The sequence below is a fragment of the Rhinolophus ferrumequinum genome, chromosome 6, assembly GCF_004115265.2.
Source record: "Rhinolophus ferrumequinum isolate MPI-CBG mRhiFer1 chromosome 6, mRhiFer1_v1.p, whole genome shotgun sequence".
NCBI lineage: Eukaryota > Metazoa > Chordata > Mammalia > Chiroptera > Rhinolophidae > Rhinolophus > Rhinolophus ferrumequinum.
In genome coordinates this window covers 73,634,218-73,646,903 of record NC_046289.1, presented here as the reverse complement: position 1 = coordinate 73,646,903, position 12,686 = coordinate 73,634,218, and the positions used below count along the sequence as shown (strand labels likewise).

Below are 12,686 nucleotides of genomic sequence, written 5' to 3'. Positions count from 1 at the left end.
CTGTGGGCAGTGCTGTGTGGCAAAAGTAAAAAGATGACTGTGACCGATATTAACAAAGGCACTTGATTTAAATGTGTGAAGAAAGGCTTCTTTGAGGAAGTAACATATAAGCAGGTATCTAAAAAGCGAATAGGAATCAATCTGGCAAAAAGTGGAGTTCCCAGCAGAGAGAAGTGTGTGCAAAGGCCCCCAGCTGCAGGTCCTTCCCAGTCACAGGGGCTGGGGAGGTGCAGGCAGACGAGGCCAAAGGTGGGGAGCTGCCGTCAGAAGGGCTGAGGGCACATCTCGCTTGACGGGATCTCGGTCATCAGAGGAACCACCTTCCAAAGAAGAGGACATTCCTCTTCCAACAGGAAAGAAGGGATGGCCGCAGACAGATACCGACGCAGACAGGTTTGCAGCAGGCTGAGGCTGGCTTCTATTTCACCATGAAAGAAGTGACTGAGCAGCAGGCTCAGAGAAGGAGGCTTGAAGTTCTGAAACACTACTTGATGAGAGTGGAAGAGGGAGCTGATTGCTGAGATTTCTGACTTGGGAGCACCCAGCTGAAGACAATTTGACGGTGACAACAATCTGTCCTCTGGGGGGATTTGCTTCAGTGGTCCTTTGCTGCTCGGGAGCAAGTGGGCTGACCCAGGGAGATGAGACATGGAGATGAGACAGCCTGGGAAAGGGGAGCTGAGGGCACTTACAGAAGCGGGATTTAGTAGTGAACCTGGAACCTAAGGCAAATGGGGAGAGATGAAAAGACAGGAAGGGCCAGTGGTTATTCATTGAGCTCGCAGAACAGCTTGAGTGAGCAGACTTGAGCAAACAAACCATAAGGAAAGGAGATCATATCAGAGAGGGGGATGTTTGATTCAGTTATTTCATAGGTGCTGCAGTTTCTGGTGATGATAAGGCTCTGCACATGACTCTGGAAGTGGCTTGCTAAGGTGGAATGGAGAGGAATGTGAGAGATGAAAGGGGGAAGGAACTGAGAGGTCAGCATGGATGAATGGAGCAGCCATGCGGCTGACACTCCAGCTGGGAGGACTGCTCTGCTCAGCCCCTTCTCTCCGCCTCCCACCTCCTACCTCCTCTTTCACCTCCACCCTTCCTCATCAACACCCTCTTTCCTTACCCCTCTCTAACTTCCTGTCTTCAGGCCCATTCACACCTTCATGCCTGTCCTCTCTCACTTCCATCCTCCTGTCGAACCCCACCCTCTCTTATCACCTCCATCCTCTCCTTTCCCATTATCTCTCCTTGGCTCCACCTTTTCTCCTCACCCTCATCTTTCTCATCCTGTTCCTCTCGCCACAGCTTTCTTTCTCCTCCATGCTGTGCACTTGAGAATCACTCTTGCATGGTGAATTCAACCCTGTGCTCCGGAACCTAACTTTGTGGATTCGAATCCCACGTTTACCACTACCCACAATGACTGATTTTGCTGTGCCTCAATTGTAAAATTGAGACAATAATAGCACCTATTTTGTAAGGGTGCAGACAAGATTACATCAGTCTAAAGTGCTTGAAACGATGTCTGGGCACAACGGAAATGCTCAATAGAATGATTAGTATTCTCATCCTCTCTCCTTACGTCCTTGCTCTGTCCTCCTTTTCATCTGTCACCTCCATCATCCCTCTACACCTACCCATCTACTTCATGCCTCTTCAAAGAGGCAGAGATGAATCAGACTAGCCCCTGCCCACAGTCTAGCAGGGACATGAGCACAAAATTAAATGTCAGGAGAGTATAAGTGCTACTTCAAAGATGTGAAAGAAATGCTATTGGAAAAACAGAGGATATGCAAACTAACTTGGCCTGGGAAATAGTCTCAACAGGCGGATAACCTCTCAGCTGGATCTTGAAAGATGAAGAAGAATTTGCCAGGCAAAGGCAGAAGGGGGGTATTCCGGCAGAAAGGGGTATTCCAGCAGAAGAAACACGAGGTGTTTCTTGTGCTTCCTCTGCTAGAAGGCATGAAGTTCTACAAAGGGTGTGTCTAGTTAGGATGAACCTCAGCCCTGGCGGGGCGTGCCCTCTTCTGTATGACCACAAGGGGGCAGCAAAGCATTAGGAGCGGCTGCAGGCGGCCGGCCAGAAAACCTGCAGAGCCACAGACCTTCGGTCCCTCAGGCAAAGCCTGACCAGGAGATTTTTGTTCCCAGATGGCCTGGCTCAGCCAGGAGAAAAAAGAAAAAAGAAAAAGGCTTCCAACACTTGGAGAAAAAGACTAGGTTTGTCTAAGAGATAGAAAGAGTCCCCTAAAGGTTTAGTACACGTTAATAAGAACAGAATAGTTCTCCACTGAGTTCAAGCGTCTGTAGAACATGCACTCTTAGTTTTTACTGAGCCTGACACTGTTCTCGGCACTTTACAAATCTTACTCCTCATAACGACCCTATCAGGCAAGTACAATCATCCCCATTTTTTTTTGCAAATGGAAAACTGAGGCACTTGGCCAAAGTTACATAGACAGAAAGTGGCAGAGTTGGTTTGACTCCCGAGTTTGGATGCCTCCCTTGTAATGGGTAGTACCAGCCACAGCTCTGGAATGTGAAAGTATAAAATTCAGCCTCCCTCGCCTTGTCAGTCACTAATTAGCTATGTTGCCTTACGTCACTTCCCCCCATCTGCCCCTTCAAAAGTTAAATAATAGGGTGAGGTTCTGTTCCTTCATCCACAAACTGAAGACTAGGCCCTCTGGGCTGTGGGTACAAAAGCGGCCAGGACGTAAGCTCCCCTTAAAGGGTGTGGGATGTGAAGGGAGAGCTATGAAGCCAACAATTGTGATAGGAGATGACCAGCGGTCTGTTAGGAGTAAGGAAGAGAGGTCCCTCTCCCCCTCTGGCAGGTGTGGAATTTAGGCTGAAGGTGTTAAGAAAGGCTTCCCAGAGTAATTACAGGGAAGGTAGGAATTAGCCAAGCAGGCAGGAAAGCAGGGGTATCCAGGCAGGGGCAACACTGTGAAAGTACAGCGTGAGCAAAGAAAACAAAGGGAGTTCCAAGAGTTCTGTAAGAACATCTTTGAACATCTTCCTTTTCTGTCCATTTTAAGAGTTTGCTTGGGGTGGCCGATTAGTTCAGTTGGTTAGAGAATGGTGTTAATAACACCAAGGTTGCCAGTTCGAAACCTGCACCGTCACTGTGAGCTGCGCCCTCCTTAAAAAAAAAAAAAAAAAAAAAAAAGGTTTGCTTTCCCTCCCTGGCATGCCTATAATGGCTTCTGTGAAGCCTCACAGAGCTAACACACTCTCATTGGAGATGTCAGTCAACCAATACATACTTGTTGAGCACCTACTAAATTCCCTACATAGATGGAGGAGAGGCCTAACATCTTAGTTTAGAGTCTACCCAGCTCTTATATGTGGCTAGTGAAGTACAGGAACCTTGTTTGCCATTCTCCATGAGTTAGGCAGGCAATATGAAGCAAAGGATACCCTGCCCCCCGCCACCCCGCTCTCCCCCAGCCACCCACCCACCCACCCACACACACACTCCATTATGTTAACACCTGTATTTCAGTTTTAGGAAGGTTCCAAGGTTGTCCACTCAGAACATCAGGGGAGTTAAGATGAGATATGGAAGAGGGTTAGGAGAATTCTTTCGCGGATGGGGCAGGCTCCTCTTTGCAAAGGTTACTGGAGGCCGGGGAATAACACTGCCCCTCCTCCAGTTCTTCACCTCTGGTGCTTCCCGGAAGAGGCAACTTTGGCCCTTGAGGCTCACATCCGACCTCCTGGCAGGAACTGTAGAGTTAGTCAACAACACTCAAATCTTGAAAAAATAAGCAAAAGTGGTAGAGGGGATATGCAGAGAGATGGTAAAGAAAGGAAAGTCACAAGTAAGTGAGGCCGAGAAAAGGGAGCAGAAGACAGCATCCAGAGCAAGCTAGGAAGACACTGGAAGGAAGAAGATGCTGCTGTCGCTGCTTCTCCTGGGGGCTGCCACAAGCAGATGTCTACATGATGAGACACAGAAGTCGGTGCGCCTTCTCAGGCCCCCTTCCCCTCAACGTCCCTCAAACTTCCGCTCTTCCTCCCTCACCCTCCCTGGCTCCCGTGATCCTCAGCCCCTCCGAATTCAAACCTGCTATGTAAGAGAACCTGTGCCAGAGGGAGGTTGGGATCTGGAGAGAGACAGGATGAATGGGGAATCCCGAGTGCTGGCCGCAGTGAACGAGGCCGCCCAGCGACTCCAGGGTATCCTAGCAGGTGAGTAGGAGAGCAGGAGTCAGGGAGGCTGAGGGTCAGAGGGAGCCGGGGGCAGAAGACCACCACAGGAGAGGAACTGGTACTCTAAGCTGTTGAGGTGAAACGGACCTCTCACCTTGTTAAGTGCCTCCAGTGCGAGGACCCCTGCTTCTGAGTCGAGACCCTGCACAATACTGCCATGCTGTCTGGGGAGACCCACGTACCCCAAACTATCACAGGTGAGTTCACGTCTTTGAGAATGTATTCAATACCTCTTCAAGGATACCCAGAAATGTCTCAAGCTCACCCACAGATATTCATTCTTGGCAGGTGCAGCCTCTTGAACCCCGGGTACAAAGGAGAGAGTTGCCTGGGGGCGAGGGTGAGAGCAACTTCTCAGATTTGGGGATCTGAGCTCTCTAGCCTGCCCAGACCCCTCCAAGACCACCAGCATCAGCATTACTTAATGTGCTTCCTAGCGATGCAGATTCCTGAGCCCCTTCTCTACCGGGCAATTTATTAAATCAGAGATGGAGGGACGATAGAACTCCCTATTCTAACCGGGTGCCAAAATGACACCAAGGCAGACTAAAGACAGAGACTCGCTGCCCCTCACTCCTAGCACCCAGTTCCTTGTTGTCCTACCTCCCCGCCCATCTGCTAATCTAGATGTTACCTTTTACTCCCTGCTAGATCCCTGATGCCCATCTCCACGGTTATGCCTTGTGGCCGGAGCAGGGTCCTCCACAACTGGTCCAGCCAGACGGGCCTGGGGTCCCAAACACTGATTTTCTCCTGTATGTGCGGGTTGCCCATACTTCCAAGTGCCATCGAGAGGTGAAGTTCAAAGCAGATCCCTTTTCCCTGCTCTGCCTCTCTTAATCTTAAATATCATGGGAAGGGGTAAAGAGCATACGAGCAGTTTTTATTAAATTGTGCTTTCTTGGGGGAACTTGGAGCATGCTGATGAAGTTTGGGGGGGGACTAAAAGCCCCCTAAGCCATGCCTTGGTACCACCCCTGCCAAGTTCCCCGGTCCTCCGTTTTCAGGAAGATTTCTGTATCCCTACTTGTCTCCTTTCCTCCCCTACCTTGTCCTGCCCGGTCCACAGCCGTCTATCATTGCCTATGCTGCCTGCTGCCAGCTGGACTCCGAAGACAGACCCCTTGCTGGTACCATTGTCTACTGTACCCAACAGCTCACCAGCCCCCGTCTCAGCCACAGTGACATCGTCATGGTGACTGCTGCATGACAGGTTGGGGTAGGGGGCAGGTCACTCAGCTTCCCATGAAGGGGGAGACCCTACTAAGGAGGGAATAGAAGGTCCCTCAAGCTCTAAGAAGAGGTGATTGAACAGAGGGGCTATAGAGTGACTGGTCAGTCCTGCTGCAAATCTAGTCCCCCTCATTCTGCCTTCATTTGTCCTTAGGCCACACTGCACGAATTGCTCCATGCCCTGGGTTTCTCTGGACAGCTCTTCAAGAAGTGGCGGGATTGCCCCTCAGGACCCAGTGGTAAATGAGAGGAGTGAGGGAAAGGTCCTCCCACAATGCCAACCATAGGGAATCACTACTATCTCATTAACTCCTTCCTTCCAATTGTATCTCACCCTTCCTAAGTTTTCCTCACCTATCAGAAACGAGCTACTCTTCAGGTGGGCCTTCTCCCCTTTCTGTTCCCAGTTCCAGAGAACTGTTCTACAAGGCAACAGGTGACAAGGCGAGATGAGTGGGGACAGCTGCTTGTCACCACCCCATCTGTTAGCCGCAGCCTGGCCAAACATTTGGGAGTGCATGGGGTTTCACTGGGTGTGCCCTTGGAAGAAGAGGTGAGAATGAGTACACCTGGGCTGACGGAAGGAGGAGGGAGTAGCCAGGTGGCGACTGGCTACCTCCTCCAGCAGGGCCCCTTGTCTTCACACTGGGAGGCCCGACTACTCCAGGGCTCTATAATGACTGCCACCTTCGACGGTACCCAGCGCACTCGACTGGACCCCATCACTCTTGCTGCCTTCCAAGACTCAGGGTGGTACCAAGTCAACCACAGTGCTGCTCAGGAGCTGCTGTGGGGCCAGGGTGAGAAATAAGGGAGAACTGCAGAATTCATGACCAGAGTCAGTTCCGGGGAAGTGAGAGGCCAAAAACGACGATCTGCTCCTAAGATGTAATGGAAGCTGTAGGCATAGCTGGCTCTGAGGGACGTTTGGGGCTTCATTTGTTCTGAGGGCTCTTTCTCTCTCTTCCTATCTCTCAAGCAGGATCTGGCCTGGAATTTGGCCTGGTGACCACATGTGGGACTGGCTCCTCAGACTTCTTCTGTACCGGCAGGTGTGTGTGTGTTGAGTGGTGGAGGGGCTGTGCAGCCGTCAGTGATTCTAGTGTCACTCCACCATCCCTTCTACACAGTGGACTGGGCTGCCACTACCTGCACCTGGACAAGGGAAGCTGCTCCTCAGACCCCGTGCTGGAAGGCTGCCGCATGTACAAGCCCTTGGCCAACAGGGTGAGTAGACTAGAGAACGGAGAGTGAAAACGAGTGGGCCTGGAGAGGCGTCAACTTCCAAGGCATCGAGACAAACACTGTTCTACCTTCTGCCCTGCCCTTCAGAGTGAATGCTGGAAGAAGGAAAATGGATTCCCACCTGGGGCAGACAATCCCCACGGGGAGATCTATCATTCCCAGAGTCGTTGCTTCCTTGCCAACCTCACGTCACAACTGTTCCCTGGGGACAAGGCCCGGCAGCGTTCTCACGTCCCACACCTGAAGGAAGTGGCGCTCACTGGCCGATGCTACTTACATCACTGCACAGAGAGGGGGGCTTACAACGTTCAGGTGGAGGGATCCCCCTGGGCCTCATGTCTTCCAGGAAAGGCTATTCAGGTGGGTGTTGTAGGTGAAATAGCTGTAGCACACTGGCAAAAAGGAGTTTGGATAGTGGTGCTATCCAACCTGTTTTATGGTCATTTTTTTACTAAGTACCCACTGAGCCCATGACTGTCCGTTTTCCTTCGGAGGGCTTGAGCAATTAACAGAGGCTCTAACCGTACCCTGCTACATGTTTCCTTGCAGATACCTGGGTACTACGGTCTTCTCTTCTGTCCCCGGGGTCGGCTGTGCCAGACTAATGAAGGTACAGATGCTAGTACTGCCCCACCTGTGAGTCTTGCATCCCAAGACCTGTCACTCCAGCTGTCTTTAGGATTAGCTGGGCCCCCAGGCCACTCCCTGGGGAAGGAAGAACGGGAAGAGTTGGCTGAAGCAGTCCTACAGGCTCTGGTGAGCAGAGGAGGCACTGGCAGGTAAAAGGATGGTTCAGGCTGAGGATTTACATGATGGGCCATGGAGAATGCTTAAGTCCTTGACTTCACAACTGTCCTCTGGAGACCTTCTGTTCATCCCACTCCTAAGCCTGCACCTGTTTTGAGATATACTTTTCCAGGGACTAGACCTCCATTAAGAGATCCAAATGTCCCTTTAGGTGCTATTTCCACAGCCCCTCACTTACCTCTGGTCTGGTGTTCAGCGTGCATATGTGGCAGTCCCCTGGTTGCCAGGGGCCTTCGGTTGGTATGCTGCACAGGGCCCTGACCCTGACTCTCCAGAAGCAGCCTCTAGAAGTTTATTATGGAGGAGCCACCTTTACCACAGAGTACAGCAAGTAAGATAATATTCTGGTTTGTTTTCAAATTCTGAGTCCAGATGTTTGAAATTGCATTTATTAAACACCCATTCATGTGTAAACTGTCCTAGATAGGGTTATTTCAGAAAACAAGGATCCCTGATTACCTCGGGGCTGTCATTTAGGACACCTCTCCACAATAGTAGAGTTCCCCATCTCTAGGACACAGGGATCCTAGCCCCCTTGCCTTCTTAAGCACTATCCAGGCACCATGTCTAGCTACCTAAACACCATAGTCTAATTCTTCCCTTAGGCCACTTCCCTCACTGCTAAGTTAAGCCTCAGGAACTTCCAACAATCTAAGTTGCTGGAAGACTTGGATCTTGGCTTATTCCTACTTTCAGATTCTATAGTCCCTTGATTTCCTATTTAGCTTACTGTTTGGATGAAGCACGGTTTCATCAGCTCTATGTATTATAAATGTAAAGCCCTTCACCTCCTAAGCCTAGGCATTATTCCAGGCCAAATATTACCTCTATGTTCCTAGGTTGCTGGTTCCCTTGCGCCATAATCCCTCCATGACCTGTCTAAGTCTGACCCTGGGACTCTGCCTAGCACTGCTTATCCTAGTGGGTGCACTGGGAACCGTGGCCTATCAGAAACGAGCTACTCTTCAGGTGGGACCATCTACCCCTCACCATTCATCAGAGCTCCAAGGCACAAGGGGCCCAGCTGGAGGAATAAGGGAGGTGTGATGTTAACCAGAGCATGATGGGGACAGGACAGAGATCATTTCCTGGAAGACAGAAGGATGGAAGGTCAATCTACTATCTACATTTAAGTTCTACTTTTCTCAGAATGCTTCTTTCTCTGGATATCAACTTTATACTAGGCTTGCAATGAAAAAAAAGTTAGAGATTTATGGTTCCAAAGACTCATTCTTTATTTTAATACAAAAAATAAACCCTTCAACCTGTAAAGAGTGTCACTTGTTTTCATACTGTCATAGAGCAAACTTACAGAGTATCTGCTACCAGATCTAAGGATATCATATATGCTTTAGAAAAAAGTCATTGCTATTTGGATTCAAACACATCAGTGTAGAGGAAAGGGTAACTATCTCCCTCTCCCGAGTTTTCCGTAATTTTACTAAATCATCCCAGGAAAGCTAGTGGCACATCATGCCAGAATCTGGTAAAGGTGGTGAAACCAGCCATCTGAATCCAGTTAAGCTATAAAACATCACCTTTGATTGCCCTTCTCTCCTGTTTCTGGAGTAGAAGAGCTCTACTTTATATCCCCTGGGCCAGCAGTAGGCTTGAGTTATAATGTGTAGGTGCCTTTTGGTTACAGTTGCAAAAGAAGCCATTAAATTCTTGAGGGTTTGACATCCCTTGGAAAGAAAAAAGCTTTTAGGCAGACTGCTGACCTGGGTTCGCGTAGATGGAAAACATTTACACTAGGAGTCTAGCTGATAAAGTCAGTGCTGTTAACATTGAAATAACTATTGAAATAACTGGTCAGCAAATTCAGTCAGCAGATTGGGATACCATTCCCAGAACTTTAAGTGACATATCTGAAGTTCTCACTGTCAAGTTGTGGCTTCAGCTCCATCGCAATGGTTATCTTCTTTGATTTTAATGACTATCAGTCTTTACCAGCAGTAGCAGCCACTGCTTGATAAAACTTTGACACGAAGTCTGGCTCACTGACCTCCAGCTGCCTGACAAATTCATTGCGCTCCTCCTCAGCCCAACCTCGAAACCACTGATCCCAAAGACGTAGCTGGCACTCAAAGATACAAGGTGGTCGGTTTGCTCCCGACACACTGAGCTGCTCCAGACCTTCCAGCAGTGGCTGTAATTTTCCTGGTACTGCCTTAGCTACCAGGTCCTGTAGGAAACGTTCACGCTGGGGACCTGACCAACTGGCAAACCAGTGAAGAATACACTTCATCTCCTGGGAAGTGATGTAAGACATTGGGGGAGGGGAAGAGTTAGTAAAATTTTCTGGCACTGGTGGTAAGCACAATTGGGAAGGGAAGGACAGTTGCATCGAAGATGATGATTCCAGTGGCATCCTGAAACATAAAAGCACTGTTATATACTCTCTATTACATAAAGTAATCAAAATACAACTTTCCAACAAGGAAAGTGTGATAATACAACTTATCACACTCAATCAGCCTCTATAAAGAAAATTATCTTTCACCAATTCAATTTACAGGAAAAGAGTAGGGTCCTTTATTTGGGTTATTATACAACTACTTTAGAGAAGTCACCCAAGAATAACTTCATTTCATATTTGCCAACCTTCCTTCCTTTATTTCAAACCTATTACTCTCTCCAACCACTGTTTTTCCCTCCATCATTCTTACAAAGAATCTAAAAATAACCAGTAATTTCTTTTAAGTGACCAAAAACTTTTGACTAAATTCTATTTCATGCATAAACATGACAGTCTCCCGTTTATTAGACTTTGGCAATTAAAAAAAAAACAAAAACCAAAGAAAAGCAACCTTGTACAGAACAGTGAAAATACGAAGGGCGAGAGCAGTCTATAGTTTTATGTTAAATATGTATTGTTTTTTCAAAAGGCCTCTCTCCCTTTAGCAATATCAACTCTCAGTTCAGATCATTAAATATGGACACATTTTCAAAATCACTTCACTTCTCCAAGATCTTCGATGCTTTCATCATCCACCTCTGGTCATTTTTCCTGAATGGCATCAACTATGTCATCTGTAAAGTCTCCCCGGATATTTTAATCCTCTCCTGTTACCGAGGCACCACAGGATAATGTTTGAACAAGACATCTTAGTGCTTCTTTAATATCAACTTCAAGAGTTGCAAGGTCACACACTCACTACATAGTCCTTCCTTGTTCTGGGAATTTGGGCTATCATAAACTTTCGGGTACAGTTTTCTTCCTCTTTTTTCTTCCTCTTCCCCTGCTGTTCCTTGAACTTTGCTAACTCCAGCTTCTCCAACACATTTCTTGCTCATTCTCTCCTGCCTATTTCTATGTTCCAGGTTGAGTAAAGAGAAAGACAATGATTAATGTTGGTTGATCACATCTTCCCTAAAATGAAAAAAGGGGCACATTTTTTAATCTAGTACATGCAGCTGGTCAGGGCCTAGATACTTATCATTTCCGAGCAATCAACAGTGAATAAAAAACATATAATAAAACAGTCTTCTTTGCAATGTGTGTATAGCCTTTAAAATATACCAAGAACTTGATAACATCTATTACTTCCCTATATTTCGTGTAAAGCATCAGGAACAATTAAAGAGCAGAGTAAATGATGGGCGACTGGCCCAAAATAATATAACACAGTAAGAAAAACAGAAAAAGCCACGTCTTTATTCAAGACTGAAAAGAGTCTAGTTGGTTTGTTGGCTTAGGGATTTAACAAGTGTTATACTGCTGTAGATGTGTGACAATTCACGTCTGAACAATTTTCCTTAATGTTTAATACATGTTGATGTCCCATCACTGATTGGCATCACTAATGCAACTGGAATATCAGCCAACCTGAATAGTTTTCGAGTCCCACAGTTTGAATCTCTAACAATGAAAACCTTAAACTACTATTGTCTGACCTATTTTAAAACTGTTAGTAAAGTTTGCTCCAAGTTGAAGTATTTGTTGTAAGAAAGAAAGGAACCCCTAACTAATTAACAGCAATTCAGTGCCGAAACAACGCAAAGAGGTTGCCTTTTTCACACTGGCCCTACGAGAAGCAATTCCTCCTACAGGAACTTCATTCGGGGAAAGGGAGAGCTTTTCCCGAGTCTTGCGACATGGCTTCCACGGCAACCTCCAGTTCAATGATCATGAATACTTCAGTCTGAGTCCGAAGACACGAGGCTGCCACTTGTCCCCTTTGGAGGCCACGGAGCCTAGCATTCCGAGGTCCCAAAGAACAACGTAGCCTTAGATGGGAGTGGCGGGGATTAAGAGGATGGGTAGTGGCAGCTGTTTTCGTAGAGGAACGAGAGGATTTCCCTAAAGGGTGACCCGCAAAACACCGAGGCTGACCAGGCCAAGGGAGGGACTTCTATCCCGCTTACCTCCCCTTTCCTCTCACAGGGCACCGAGGGGCCGTCAAAAGAGTGCTTAGAATCCAACTACCGCCGCCGCTCCCATGTTTCCTGAAAGCCTCAAGCAAGGCCAGCCAGGCAGCCCACGCACTTCCGGTCCCTGACCAGCCCCAAACACCCAAGCGCCTCAGCGCCTCAGCCTTACGTCCGGAGAGAGCCGAATAACTCCGATCATGGTTATGCCAGAGTCGAGGGCTTCCGAATAGATTCGATCCAAAGCCTCGGTAAAACGAAGATATCCGAGCTCTGAAAGCCGGGCGAGGGAGGAGGAGCGGCTGGCAGGACAGAAAGAACCGATTGGCGCCGATATAGAGACGGAAATACCCGAGCAGTTCCGGAGGAACCCGGGGAGTTCTGAGTGGTAATCGAGGGGTTGACTACGGCAGTGGGCGGGGTCAGCACGGTACGTTCTAAGGGCGTTGGCGGAAATTACCGAAGATGCCCGAAGCCGTCGGGACGGACCCGAGTACCTCACGCAAGATGGCGGAGCTGGAGGAGGTGACTCTGGACGGGAAGCCTCTTCAGGCGCTGCGGGTGACCGACCTGAAGGCCGCACTGGAGCAGCGAGGCCTAGCCAAGAGCGGGCAGAAGAGTGCCCTGGTCAAGCGACTCAAAGGGGTGAGGAGACGGCGTTGCCGGGGTGTCGGAGTGGAGCGGACCCGGTAGAGACGAGTCTCTGCCGCGGCGCAGGCGCAGTGTCCGGGCTCGGCGCGAGCTCGCTCAGGCCGCCAGCGCGAGTCTCTGGAGCCGCGCGCACGGTGGTTGGCGAGGCTCGCGTCGGA

The 12,686-nt window shown here is 48.8% G+C and overlaps 2 protein-coding genes across 4 annotated transcripts; one reads left to right on the top strand and one right to left on the bottom strand.

Annotated features, from left to right (window-relative positions):
* The first annotated feature begins 3,538 nt into the window (after positions 1-3,538).
* CIROP (ciliated left-right organizer metallopeptidase) lies at positions 3,539-8,588 on the top strand. The gene is made up of 14 exons (XM_033109053.1): positions 3,539-4,200; positions 4,334-4,418; positions 4,510-4,561; positions 4,873-5,016; positions 5,291-5,416; positions 5,609-5,693; positions 5,862-6,007; positions 6,080-6,254; positions 6,437-6,506; positions 6,585-6,681; positions 6,787-7,059; positions 7,249-7,478; positions 7,658-7,837; positions 8,346-8,588. Exons 1-14 carry the CDS (start codon positions 3,903-3,905, stop codon positions 8,551-8,553), a joined length of 2,169 nt encoding a protein of 722 aa, XP_032964944.1. The 5' UTR covers positions 3,539-3,902; the 3' UTR covers positions 8,554-8,588.
* A 179-nt stretch (positions 8,589-8,767) lies between these two features.
* Positions 8,768-12,476, bottom strand: C6H14orf119 (chromosome 6 C14orf119 homolog). Of its 3 annotated transcripts, XM_033109056.1 has the most exons (3): positions 12,338-12,476; positions 12,050-12,179; positions 8,769-9,878 (listed from the first exon to the last, which is right to left on the bottom strand). In XM_033109056.1, the coding sequence occupies exon 3, from the start codon at positions 9,875-9,877 to the stop codon at positions 9,446-9,448; it is 432 nt and encodes a 143-aa protein (XP_032964947.1). In that variant the 5' UTR covers position 9,878; positions 12,050-12,179; positions 12,338-12,476; the 3' UTR covers positions 8,769-9,445. The 3 variants fall into 3 exon arrangements, with proteins under 3 accessions (XP_032964948.1, XP_032964947.1, XP_032964949.1); XM_033109057.1 differs by lacking the exon at positions 12,050-12,179 and having other exon boundaries at positions 8,768-9,878; positions 12,338-12,464; XM_033109058.1 differs by lacking the exons at positions 12,050-12,179; positions 12,338-12,476 and adding an exon at positions 11,875-12,031 and having other exon boundaries at positions 8,772-9,878.
* Between the last annotated feature and the right edge of the window lie 210 nt (positions 12,477-12,686).

Excerpts from the sequence above, each read along its gene's own strand:
- CIROP (XM_033109053.1), top strand. The coding sequence starts at position 3,903 with ATGCTGCTGTCGCTGCTTCTCCTGGGGGCTGCCACAAGCAGATGTCTA. Across the intron at positions 5,017-5,290 it reads CTTCCAAGTGCCATCGAGAG|CCGTCTATCATTGCCTATGC; the intron begins GTGAAGTTCAAA and ends CCCGGTCCACAG. Across the intron at positions 5,694-5,861 it reads TTGCCCCTCAGGACCCAGTG|TTCCAGAGAACTGTTCTACA; the intron begins GTAAATGAGAGG and ends TTCTGTTCCCAG.
- C6H14orf119 (XM_033109056.1), bottom strand. The coding sequence starts at position 9,877 with ATGCCACTGGAATCATCATCTTCGATGCAACTGTCCTTCCCTTCCCAA.